General features: G+C 44.9%; 1 protein-coding gene across 2 annotated transcripts in view; it reads right to left on the bottom strand.

Moving 5' to 3' along the window:
• The window catches only part of TRIP10 (thyroid hormone receptor interactor 10), a 157,362-nt gene extending 144,739 nt beyond the window's left edge, over nt 1-12,623 (bottom strand). The window contains exon 1 of one of the 2 annotated variants that reach the window (XM_078685753.1): nt 12,360-12,623. In XM_078685753.1, coding sequence (XP_078541879.1) covers nt 12,360-12,383 — 24 coding nt within the window. In that variant the 5' untranslated portion in view covers nt 12,384-12,623. The remainder of the gene's footprint in view (nt 1-12,359) is intronic. The other variant, XM_078685749.1, reaches the window with a different exon arrangement.
• Between the last annotated feature and the right edge of the window lie 1,150 nt (nt 12,624-13,773).

Below are 13,773 nucleotides of genomic sequence, written 5' to 3'. Positions count from 1 at the left end.
TGCAATTCTGTTCGTTTGCACTAATATTAATGCTATAAGTTAGTATAAAGTAAGGGGAGTCATATAGGGATTCCTGGTATACAGTGTATTCATTTATTTTCTGTGTTGTAATTTGTTTTCGCTTACTTTTCATGTATCGAAACCCACATTGAACGGCCTTTCTGCGCATGACCATTTTCCGCCAGTGGATGAACTCTATGGCATTGCCAACCCGAGGTCCCAACAAACAACTACAAACTTAGGGGTCTTAATTGAGGATTCAACCGTAGTCCTCTGCTCTTCCAAACCTTGTCAATAGTACAAGGGTGTGGATACAATATGCTAACAAACCAGATCACAAGATGTGAAGAACCAGTAACGTGAGTCCCCCCTGGTGTAGGATTCCCATCAACGGTCTTGTGATGATCAATATTATCATTTGGTAGTCCTAATCGGGTATAGTGTCTCTAGATCATTGAGACCGGCATACCCCGATAACCAGATAAGGGGTAGCGACCCACAATCACTCGGTACTACCACATGATGTTGATGTGGTGGGAAGTGCAGTGTCAAAAATATATAGTAAGTGGTGATCTTAAAAAAGGATAGGGAGCTCAACCCAGAAAACTTTAATAATTGTTTGCCCCTTCCTTGCTAAAAACAAGAACAGTGTAATATCGTCATCGCAGTATAAACAAATAGCTGCGAGGAGACCAACATGTTTCAGCCACTCAGGGATTAGTCCTTCGGCTTTCGTCAGGGTCTCTGTTCTATACTAATACTACTGCATTAGTCGTGAATAAGGTGTGAAAAAATTATATGAAAAAAACACACAAGTGAAAAACCAGTAAAGGATATGATTTTCCTTCAGCTGTTTCAACTCCTCTCTTCGGCACCTGATTGAGTATGTACTATTTAGAGAGGACAAACGTACAGGAAAAACACAATCTATTACCCTGGTCTGTATATAACATGATAAATTGTTTAACAAAAATGTATATACCAGCTTATTTACTCACCCAGTGTGTCCGGGGAGTGGACCTCACCTCTTCCTGGACCTGGCTCAGGATATGTGAGACCCCGCTCTACAATAACAAAAACCGACTACGTCAGCTACACAAACCGGGCACCCAGACATGCAGCTACTCTGGTAGTGTATATGTCTACGTAGTCCAAGGTATTCTGTATATGGAGTCAATTGACCCCCATCAATAGGTTCACAACACACCTACCCTCCACCTCCCTGTAAACTACAGGCTAAATTAACAAGGCTTTACACAGTTTCAAATATGTAGCATATAGCTAATACAGTGGCATGCCCATAACGTCTAGCTGATAAGGCAGGTAATCATACCTATCCGTCGGTGTCCCGGGCCGTGACTGAGTCAGGGGGAGGCACAGTCCCCCAAGCGCTCCGACTTCTTCACTGTTCGGCTGAGGAACACTCATCCAATCAAAACCGGTGAGGGAGGGGCTGGCCAAATCGCCGCCTCCTCACACATCACCCTGTATAGGCATTATAGTAATTCAATTGCCGCTTATCTCGTTGTTAATGCCCGCTGATAGTTCCAGGACATGATACCACATCTGTCCTGCGCGGTGCTCACACTCGAACGAGGCCCTGAGCGCGTCCTCTCGCGAGAACGGGCCGGCCTAGAACTACAAAATGACATCACGTCATGGATGATTGTAGTTCTTGTCAACAACACGGATGTATTTCCGGATTACTGTTTCTAGCGTTGCCCAGAGCGGTGTCTCATAGGCCGCCTGAACCCAGGACCGACTGAGATGTCACTCGGCCCTAATACAGTTAGCTTCCCAACTCTATGAGTATGCCCAAAACTGGATTTAATAAAGCGCTCGTTCAGCCAATGATAAAGAACTACACGATGACATCATGTCATAAGGGAGTGTAGTTTTTCATTGTAATATTGGTTATGGGCTTCAGAGCTGGAACCAGACTCTGCTGATAGTCACGGGAACGGCGTGAAAAAATGCCAGCTAGCGACTATTTCTGAGTGACAAACCATTCCTAAAGGACTGGTCAATGATCGCTTGGCGCTGTACCCGTGACTGGCTGATTCTGATTATCAGTACAGCCAAACGGATATCAGACGCCATTTTAGTAGAAATACAAGTGTTGGAGGGCAAAATTAAGGCTACCATCAGTGCCACCTTCAAGAAAAACAAAGATGAATCAGACAAAGCCAACAAAGAATTTGCTGATTCGATACTTCAGACCAAACTTGAGAAATTCAAGAAAGACCTGGCCAAGTTTAACTTAGAAACTGTTTATCCCTACACCAGCGATAACTACAAAGCTCCTGATTTTAACAAAAGAGGGAGAGTGTATGGATCGAACTATTCAGGATCAAGCACGGAGTCAGGGAGTGATTCAGAGACCAACAATCAACCTTCCAACGCTGGTAACTTCCGAGGCAGAGGTGGTAGATCACAGAATTATAGGGGCCAGTACAACATGCCCGGCCAATCGTGGTGGCCTCCGGGACCCTGGGGGTATCCAGGCAATTTTGCGCCACCAATGGGCCCTTTTCCAGGTTTCCAAAATTTCAACAGCCAGCCTTTTTTAGCGCGTGGCCCCAGACGGTCACGGGGCAAAAGAAGACCGGCACAGGGACAACCTCAGGTCCAATGGGAGGATTCAACAGGCCCGCACGCAGGAACTCGGAGCCAAACGAGACGGAGTGCTCAAGAACAATAAACAAACCCAAACAGAGTTTGGTGGTCAATCTCAGTTCAAGAACTCTAACGGACACAGAGGAAGCGGTGCTGAATAAGGGCCTAGGCTTTGTGACTACTGATGAGGGCGATCCATTTGTTTTACAAGTGGAATTGGCGCAGTTTTTTCGCAAACTGAGGCTCCATTATTTCTTCAAAAATAAGAGCTCTGAGGAATCAGAGGTCGAGGTAGACACCAACACAGGTCTGAGGAATAAATCTACTTTTTCACCCCCCTCACATGCCATACCTACTCAAGTTCTTACTTTTGAACTAGCTGTCAAGAACGAAATAGATCTCATACAATACAGCTCCAGACCACGGTACAATAATCTCACCACTGCAGAGAGACAAGGTCTTAAATCACTGACTCAAGACAGCACGATAATTGTGAAGCCCGCCGACAAAGGGGGCTCCATTGTGGTACAGAATGTAGACACTTACAGGGCAGAGTGTCTCCGACAATTGAGCAACAGCGATGCCTACCGCCCATTGACCATTGACCCGACTCCGAGACTGACGAGGGAGATCAAAGTCTTGGTTGAAGAAGCTTTGGCGGAAGGCTGGGTTACCCCCGCAGAGGCATCTTTCCTGCAGGCTAAGCATCCCATCATGCCTTATTTTTACACCTTGCCTAAGGTGCATAAGCCACAGAGACCGCCTCCAGGGAGGCCCATTATTTCAGGCCTGGGTTCTTTACTTGAACCGCTTTCAGCGTTTGCTGATTATTTTCTCAAACCCTTGGTGAGCAAGATGCCCACGTTTCTTAAGGACACTGCTGACGTACTGAGAGTGATTCCCGAGATTGCCTTTGACCGAGAGACAGATTATCTGATCTCTCTGGACGTTGAGTCTCTGTATACCTCAATACCCCAGGATGCGACCCTGGATACCATCAGGTCCATCCTGGGGGAATCTGAACTGAACTCCATCACTCCTGTACCGTTTATTATGGCTCTAGCAACTATAGCCATGAAAGAAAACTTTTTCATGTACGAGGACCAGATATACCATCAAGTCTCTGGGACCAGCATGGGCAGTATTTTTGCCCCTTCGCTGGCGAATCTCTATGTCCACCAATTCGAACAGTCGACAGTTTTACATCCCACCAATCCCTTCTTTCCATCAATTATTTGGTGGAAAAGGTATATTGATGATATCCTGATGGTGTGGAGAGGGACTAGTGAATCGGCTGTACAATTTCACCAATGGCTTAACAGCAAGAACAACTACCTCCGTTTCACGATGGAAATGAGTAAAGACAGACTCCCGTTCCTGGATCTCTCTATTTACAGCACCTCGACGGGCTTGGAGAGTGAATTGTACAAAAAGCCAATGGCGAGGAATTCATTGCTCCTGTATGAAAGTCAACACCCTAAGTCTTTGAGGGACAACCTGCCCTTTGGACAGTTTCTCCGTGTCCATCGGAACTGTTCTACCTCAGACACTTTCAAACTCCATGCAGAGGAGCTTTCTGAACAGCTGAGAGAGAGACACTACCCCAAGAAATTGGTCCAACGTTCATATAAACGAGCAGTGAACAACCATCGGGCTGCCCTCTTGGAACCACGCATAGAGAAACCACCACTGGATCGTCTAACCCTAGTGAGTACTTTTAACACCAAATCGAACTTGGTCCAAAAAGTGATCAGAAAACACTGGAAAATTTTGAACAGTGGCAAAGAGAAGATCGCCTTTCCTCTGTTCGCCTTCAAACGCTCTACTAACCTGAGGGACCGTCTGGTACATACACGTCCCAAGAGTACACCCAAGAGAGAACTAGGCACCCTATGGGATCTCCCGCCAGTAGTAGGACATCATCCTTGCGGAGGTTGCTCCATTTGCCCTCTAACAACCAAAATCACGAGTGTGGACATTGGTACAGATAAGCCCTGGGAGCTGCGGCAGTTTACGAACTGCAACAGCACCAACCTGATCTACCTCATCACGTGCACGTGCAATGAAAGATACGTGGGTATGACCACGAGAAAGGTACGTGTGAGGATGCAGGAACACAAGAGCACTTTCCGTTGCAGGAAAGATGTCTCCAAACTCACTAAGCACTTTCTCACGTGTAATCATGCCGAAACAGATTTCAAATGGCATGTTCTTGAGAAACCGTACATTCCACCACATGTGAGTGATGTGTCCAGATATCTGTTCGTTCGTGAGCAAAGGTGGGTGTTCAAATTGGGGACACACAAACAAGGGCTTAACGATGACATTCCGTGGGTCTCTTTGTCTTGATCAATTTGATTTGTGCCTCTATAAATAGCTTCTTGCGTGGCTAACACCTTGAATCAGAGGATTTGTCCCTATAATTAACAGTAGTTTTCCCTTTGGGCGACAGTTGGAGTTGGCTTCTGGCTACAGCATCTTTAGCCCACGAACTATTGAGTATTTTAAGAGTATTTCGCCTTCTGTCACATGCGACGGTGCACCTGCTCATCTGGATGTGCACCGATGCCTGAGTTGGGTTCGTCACGTGCGAATACTCCCCGTCTAATTCCAGCTCACAATTTATGTGGAGTCTAGAAATCCCTGCAGAGCGCGCTGTATGTTTTCCAACGTGCCCCGTTGTGGTGGTGCATTACGTTTGGTAAAGTCTAAATAGCAACCAGTTATTTTGTCTTAAATGCATTGTAATTTTGACGCTAGCTGGCATTTTTTCACGCCGTTCCCGTGACTATCAGCAGAGTCTGGTTCCAGCTCTGAAGCCCATAACCAATATTACAATGAAAAACTACACTCCCTTATGACATGATGTCATCGTGTAGTTCTTTATCATTGGCTGAACGAGCGCTTTATTAAATCCAGTTTTGGGCATACTCATAGAGTTGGGAAGCTAACTGTATTAGGGCCGAGTGACATCTCAGTCGGTCCTGGGTTCAGGCGGCCTATGAGACACCGCTCTGGGCAACGCTAGAAACAGTAATCCGGAAATACATCCGTGTTGTTGACAAGAACTACAATCATCCATGACGTGATGTCATTTTGTAGTTCTAGGCCGGCCCGTTCTCGCGAGAGGACGCGCTCAGGGCCTCGTTCGAGTGTGAGCACCGCGCAGGACAGATGTGGTATCATGTCCTGGAACTATCAGCGGGCATTAACAACGAGATAAGCGGCAATTGAATTACTATAATGCCTATACAGGGTGATGTGTGAGGAGGCGGCGATTTGGCCAGCCCCTCCCTCACCGGTTTTGATTGGATGAGTGTTCCTCAGCCGAACAGTGAAGAAGTCGGAGCGCTTGGGGGACTGTGCCTCCCCCTGACTCAGTCACGGCCCGGGACACCAACGGATAGGTATGATTACCTGCCTTATCAGCTAGACGTTATGGGCATGCCACTGTATTAGCTATATGCTACATATTTGAAACTGTGTAAAGCCTTGTTAATTTAGCCTGTAGTTTACAGGGAGGTGGAGGGTAGGTGTGTTGTGAACCTATTGATGGGGGTCAATTGACTCCATATACAGAATACCTTGGACTACGTAGACATATACACTACCAGAGTAGCTGCATGTCTGGTTGCCCGGTTTGTGTAGCTGACGTAGTCGGTTTTTGTTATTGTAGAGCGGGGTCTCACATATCCTGAGCCAGGTCCAGGAAGAGGTGAGGTCCACTCCCCGGACACACTGGGTGAGTAAATAAGCTGGTATATACATTTTTGTTAAACAATTTATCATGTTATATACAGACCAGGGTAATAGATTGTGTTTTTCCTGTACGTTTGTCCTCTCTAAATAGTACATACTCAATCAGGTGCCGAAGAGAGGAGTTGAAACAGCTGAAGGAAAATCATATCCTTTACTGGTTTTTCACTTGTGTGTTTTTTTCATATAATTTTTTCACACCTTATTCACGACTAATGCAGTAGTATTGGTATAGAACAGAGACCCTGACGAAAGCCGAAGGACTAATCCCTGAGTGGCTGAAACATGTTGGTCTCCTCGCAGCTATTTGTTTATACTGCGATGACGATATTACACTGTTCTTGTTTTTAGCAAGGAAGGGGCAAACAATTATTAAAGTTTTCTGGGTTGAGCTCCCTATCCTTTTTTAAGATCACCACTTACTATATATTTTTGACACTGCACTTCCCACCACATCAACATCATGTGGTAGTACCGAGTGATTGTGGGTCGCTACCCCTTATCTGGTTATCGGGGTATGCCGGTCTCAATGATCTAGAGACACTATACCCGATTAGGACTACCAAATGATAATATTGATCATCACAAGACCGTTGATGGGAATCCTACACCAGGGGGGACTCACGTTACTGGTTCTTCACATCTTGTGATCTGGTTTGTTAGCATATTGTATCCACACCCTTGTACTATTGACAAGGTTTGGAAGAGCAGAGGACTACGGTTGAATCCTCAATTAAGACCCCTAAGTTTGTAGTTGTTTGTTGATTCCTGTGGGGGATAATACTTAGGCTTGGTCTATAAACATCCCTCTAGCCCTGCATTAACTTGTGTTTTTTCAACCCGAGGTCCCAGCCAAGATGTGCCTGGGAAGATGCACCTTCGCCTAGCAGAAGAAGCTGACATGTACTAAATGTATCATAATTCATAGATGCGCTATTGTAATATTGAGACCCAAGTCATGGAACCCCAAATTCAATAGGCGGTCCCAAAAGATGTAAATTAGGACTTGTGAAAATGAATTCTGGTTGGTGTGTTGACCTATCCTACTTGAGGACCAATCGAAATTGGGGATTCTTACACTTGCAACATTTGGGGGGTGGTACACTGACCCGAAAACAGTATAACTAGCCTAGGTTTAGCTAGAGAATATGTCCGACTTGTCCGAATAACTGACCTGTCACTGACCCAACGCACTCAATAGGTGACTGATACAGAGAGCTGCGGAGCACTCTGTCCGTAATTTCCACAGACCCAAGCGGGGTTTTGAACTTTAAGTGCTGGCGGAGCACTTTGTTGGAGAATTTGATAACCCAATCGGGGTTCTGACTGTTAGCTGCAGAGAGGGTGGAGCGCAGGCGTTGCTTCCGAACTGCGGGTGCTGGTCTTACCTTGGTGGTCCTGTCCTGATACTAATCTGGTTTTCCTGTCCTTTCCTGGGGTGTCCGTTCTGCACCTGCTGGCCTACTGGCGACTGTCCTTCCTTGGGGTTTCTCCTGTCCCTTACTGACCCGTGGCCAGGGTTGGTCTTCACACCGTTCTAGGTAAATATAGTGCTGGGAAACTTATTCTGCATCTTTCATTCTTTCCTTTGCTTTAATAAAACGTGGTCTTGCATATTGATTTTCCACGTTTTCCATTTCGCACTGCTAAATGAAAAAGTCATATATTATCGTTGTTATTCTAGCATGTTCCTATTTTTTTCCCATCCTTTAAGTACATTCCTCTATACAGTTTGTGATATTTAGATGTTCTTTTTCTTTACCCTCCTTTAGCAAATTAAAGTAATCTGCTCTGAGATATTAGTGTGTTCCACTTTTTCCCTCCCTATAGTCACATGTTACTTTTCAAGTCACCATAGACTGATAATATTCTCGTACTGTGCACACCTTTGAAGGGTATACATTCTAGTATTTTCCTTATCTCTTCCCATCCTTTAGTCACTCCATGACTAGTCTAAATTCCTGAAAATCCTTACTAGCATGCTCCCTGTTCTTACCTTCCTTTAGAATTCTAAATGGTTGGCCCGATTTATTTCCTATATGGATACGTGCTCTTTATAATCTTAGTTATTGACAGTTTGATTGTAAACCTAATGCTTAATGAAACTGACGAATTTTAGATAAAGGTTTTCAAAACTTCCCGAGTTTGTGGTTATTATATAAGTGCAAATTGAATATATAGTATATGTATTATGGTGTCTGCCTTTCCTTTACAGCTAGCTCCCTGATTCATTGTGGTCATTAGGTACCCGTAGCAGTGGAGTGGTAAGTCGGGTACACTGGAAATAAAATAGGAAGGAACAAGGTTTACTGGTAGTAGAGTGTAAGGTTACCCGGTTAATGGATATGGTAAATTGAAATTTTATGGGCCCAATACGTATAGGGTAAAAATAATAATCGGGTGACCTGCGCGCTTTATCATGCCCCAAAACCGAATGGGAAATATATACAAGAAGACCCGGAATCCCAATTTTCAATATAACGATAACCACACTATATTCTTTTGTTGGTTAGGCTATATTCATCAGCCTTTTACTTTTTAATTTTTCAATGTTTTTAAATAGGAAAAAACTCATCAATTCTCAGAACCACATACAATTTATATAAACAACAAAAATTCAAAACAAATACATACATTACAGCCAAAATAAATTAGACATCAAACATATACAGTGTACATCAATTGTTCAATTGCTCCAAATTTCAATGTGCAAGCGCTACTCAACATATTGTTTCTCAATGAAAAATGTACCTACAATCTGCCTATTTGTAAGGTACTAAAGCAAAGTGGGATTCCGGGTCTTCTTGTATATATTTTGCATTTCTGGCCCTACCTGGTTCCCGTCAATGGGCTAAACCCCTTTTTGGTCCAAAACCGAATGGGAGCATAAATGGAATAATGTAATCATCCACAAAATACTATGGCCTCGATAGGCAAACCCTGAAGAACTCATGAAAGCCAATGCCTTAGGGGCCAGGCACAAATCCCACCATTTGTCTACTTCTTATTGTACTTTATTTAAAGAACTGACGACATGAGTATTTACGAACAGCTAAAGGAATATGAACCACATCTAAAATGGAGAGGTTTCATTATAAGGATACTTCCCGTCATTCCAGCGATTCTCACATCTCTAGAAGAGCCTGTGGGAACTCTCTAAGGCGAAATTAAACTGCTGGATGTGTGAGCACCTAGTCCACTTGCCTTCTGAGTTACGCCTGGCATATTAATATGCAAGCCAAATCATCTTACCTATATAATATAAAGCCAGGCATCTCGTTCTGTATCTCTGAGAAGTGCTCTTTGGCGTAGCTTTGCTCTGTCAAAGAACCTAAATAAATGCCATGGTCATTAGGAGTCTTATGCCAATCAGAGCCTGGAACATCAACCCAGGAAGGAAGTTAACCCGGTGGAGACTGGATGTAGGAACATTTAGATCCCCAGGTCCTCAAGTTCAGGATCATTGCTGCAGAGGTTTGGAATGAATGGTCGAGCTGGTCTCAGGCCTACGTGCTACCAACTGCACTGTCTGGAAGGCACTTGCAGAGACCCTCTTTCTGCTGCAAGGAAAGACCTCTCTGGGCAAAGGACATTTTCTTCTGAAAGGCCTCAACTTTCTCCTTCCCGTCTCTCGCGGGGGCTCTTTGAAAAGTACCACCAAGTAGACTAGTTATAATTTCTACAGGAGAGCATCACATTGAAAGAGAAGCCATACCATACAAATGTTGCGGAAAAGTATGCGGTCTTCATTTAACCCTTTGTCAGAGTCATTCCGGCAGTGGCAACTTGAGAAGCGGGGATTCATCCATATTCATCCGTATTCTCTGGCTGGATTCTCAGCAGCATATTTGCTTACTTGTTGATCTGTGACTCGCTGCACAACTCTTAGCATCTTATGTGCTAGAGGAGGCAACGTGCTAGGTCGCCACCAACTTTGAGAGTCTGTTCTCTACAGACATTTAGCAATGCTCTTGAAAACTCTGTGAAAGAAGATTTTTCTAACTTTGCAAGTGCCAGCTGAAACTAAAACCAGTGCTGGAAATACAAAAATAAGTGAAATGTATGTGTGTTTTTTTAAAGGGTGCATCTAGCATAATGCATTGCTGGGATGACTGGTGTCGCACGTCAAGTACAGTCACATTTTAAAAATGTTTGTTTATGGTTGTCTGAGACAATGGAGTGCACTATGCTGCTTAACTATTAAAATGCAGCTATTTATAGGGCAAAATTCCAAACACTTCCTACTTTGAAAGAACATTGTCTTCTGGTGTTTGGTACTGACACTGGAACAGTATGTAAAGAGATCGATGAACTTTGCAAGCAGCGGTCAGAACTAAAAACAGTACAGGAACTACAAAGTGAAACTGACAGAAAATACTACATTTACCATAATGTATTGCTAGGAGGACTAGAGTACGTCGAGCACAGCCACAACTGACAAATCAATTAATATATATGTGTTGTAAGGATTTGGGGGGGGGGGGTCTGGAGGGAGCGTTTGGCGACCTTAAAAAGTAAAAGCAGCTGTTTATTCAACCAAGCTAAAACCATGAATGAGCTGTGATTGCTCAGGAAAGAACCCCACACTTTGGTTACTATAAATTGCCAATCTTTTAATTAAGGGGCCGTCGATAAATAAGGACTTAAATGAGCAGCATCCCTCATTTTTGTTTGCTTGTTGCCCTAAAATAAGAACTAGTCTTTGCAGGTTTGTTTCTGATACACCAAATACTGGTAATAATGACCTTTTTAAGATATTCTATCCATCCTCTCAAACATGATGATGTCAGTCTGTTAAAAACATACAGCTCTCCACCTTAAGTTTAAGGTTTACGTGTTATTTTTATTCTAGAAAAGACTTATTAAACACACTTATCTGGGTGCTTCCTGCAGTGGCTGAACTGTTTATGACACTGCTCAAGGCCTACCCCTGAGGAGGGAGGCAGGTACAACTCTAGCCAAAAAGGTGGCGATGAGTGCCAGAGAAACTACCCAAAGCTGCAAATTATCCGCTCTGGAGCACTACTCAGGTTTGCCTCTTCAGGGCACAATTATGTGCGTTTAAGTACTATTTAACTGTTTTAGGTTCCTCCAAACAGAACCAAGCCTCTTCGAAATCTAGTGATCCCAAAGTAACCCTCCAGGTGACCTCCAGTTTGCCACAGAGTCTCACTTCCCAGTAACAAAAGTCTAACACCCAGTGAATGCTGAGTCTCACTCTCCCACACACCCCATACTGACAGATTAATAAGAACAGATGTACGTGCACCCCTGCTCTGCAGCCCCCACACACCCCATACTGACAGATTAATAAGAACAGATGTACGTGCACCCCTGCTCTGCAGCCCAAAAATCCAGGTTGTCTCAATCAATGATCTTATAGTTTCATCTCTACTAATGCTATTGGTTCACTCTCTGGCAGTAATTCGATCGTCCCAGTCCTCAGTTGACAACTTTCAATCAATTTTCCCAGTGTTCAGAGTCTCACCCACTGGCAACACAGTATCACACCCACTGATCAAAGTCTCATTCCCACCCTCCCACCCCAGTGACAAGTGGCCGGGGTCTACCTCCATCAGTGGGAGTTCATCCACCAAACTGACCACAGATTGTGGTTCTTACACCTATATGGTCAAAGTCCAACCCACTCCATGACCCTAGGAATTTGAGTTTTCGTCCGTGGCTACAGACTCACTTCACCCCCTCTCCCCCAACTATCTCCCTGATAAACACAAAATTGCAATCCTGTTGACCACAGCTTCACTCCCTAAATGGTCGTAGACCAACTACTCAGTGATCATAAAGTCGTATAACCATCCCTGAGAAGTGATGCATAAAGTGTCATTAACCCCCCAGACTCTCACATGCCCACCCTCTTACTGCTGCCGTCAGAGCCTCCATCTTCAGCATCACTTCCTATTCACCCTGCAGTGCAATAACCCGAAGTGACCCCATTCCCCTCCTTGCAGCCCCACCCCCGCACTCACCCACAGCTCGCTGCCCCAGTCCATGGTCGCCCCTGGCTCCTGCGGGGGTGCGCTTCCTCGAGAATGAGGTGCGTGGGTGCTCCGAGGATAGCAGCCCTCCCGCTTCAGGTGGGGTCGGATGCTCTCAGGGGTGATGACGGTCGGGGTCACACAGCTCACCACAATCTTCAGACGGAATCACGGAGACAGGAAGTGAATCCAGGGAAGAGTCGCAGAGCCAGCAGGAACAGGCCCGGCCCACAGCCCGGAGCCACGCCCATCACCGATGACCAGCCCTGCCCATTCGTCAAATCACGGCCCCTGTAGCACTGGGCCCGCTGGGAACGCCCATTTCTTATGGACCCGCCCACACAGTCAAACTCCGCCCATGCGAGCTAGACCGCAAACCCACTCCGTTCCCAAAACCGGAAAACCCCCCCAGTCCTCCGTAGAGGACCGAGCCCACAAATCATTATATACAGCTTGAAAGCCTAAAGACACGCCCATGGCCCCCGGAACCACGCCCATAAATCCAAGCCACGCCCACAGAGAACTAGCGTGTATTCTTCTACAGGTCCCGCCTACCAGGCCGAAGAAGTGGAAGCCAACAGCGCCCCACTCCGTGCCTCCTTGGATAGCCTTCCACCTAGCCCGGTGCCGTCTTCTCCAAAGTCGTTGTTTACTTAGTAGTAAAACGTATTGCTTTTATAGCGCTTTCTGTCCCCGACGAAGCGCTTTTTCGGTGGGCAGTAAAACCCTGGGTTAGTGGACGAATCTATTATGTACATTAATTATTGTTTTTATTTTTTGTGTGTTTTGCTCTTGATTGGAATGTAATACCACCTTTTAGTATTGTTTTAAGATTCAGTTCATGCCTTCAGAGTAGGTGTATTATTGTTCAGTTTAAAATGTAGGTGAATAATAATTTAATTTGGAGGAGTTTGAAACGTCAATGCAACTCGTAGTTTTGGGCGAACATGAAGTGAACATGATTATTATGTGGACAGGAAATATTTTGTTTTGGGCAAGGGGGTATAGAGGGTTGAAAAGGGCATCTAATTTAGCATTTGGTGATAATTTATTTATTTGAAAGGTTTTATATGGCGCTGGCTAGGACCCCTTCCGTGCTCCCGTCAGCCGACGGGAGCACTCCCGTCCCAGCCCCACCCACTCATTAGAACGCCCGCACCGCGGCAGAATTGCCGCCGCAGTTAAGGCGTTAATAAGTGTAGGAAGCTGGCGCTGTATATACATGCCTTGAAAAGTGCCATTTATACTTACCTGTACCAGGCTTGCTTGGTTCTAGAAAATAAATATAACTAAATAATATTTTTATACAAATGAAATTGGTGTGAGCTCAGTTTTTGAGTGTGTGACATCATTTGCTGATTGAGTGTGTACAACAAATGCTTAACACTACCCTCTGATAAAACCT

This window comes from Lissotriton helveticus, chromosome 1_1 (assembly GCF_964261635.1).
Source record: "Lissotriton helveticus chromosome 1_1, aLisHel1.1, whole genome shotgun sequence".
Classification (NCBI taxonomy): Eukaryota; Metazoa; Chordata; class Amphibia; order Caudata; family Salamandridae; genus Lissotriton; species Lissotriton helveticus.
Note: the sequence above shows the minus strand (reverse complement) of the source record. Positions and strands in the feature narration are given on the sequence as shown.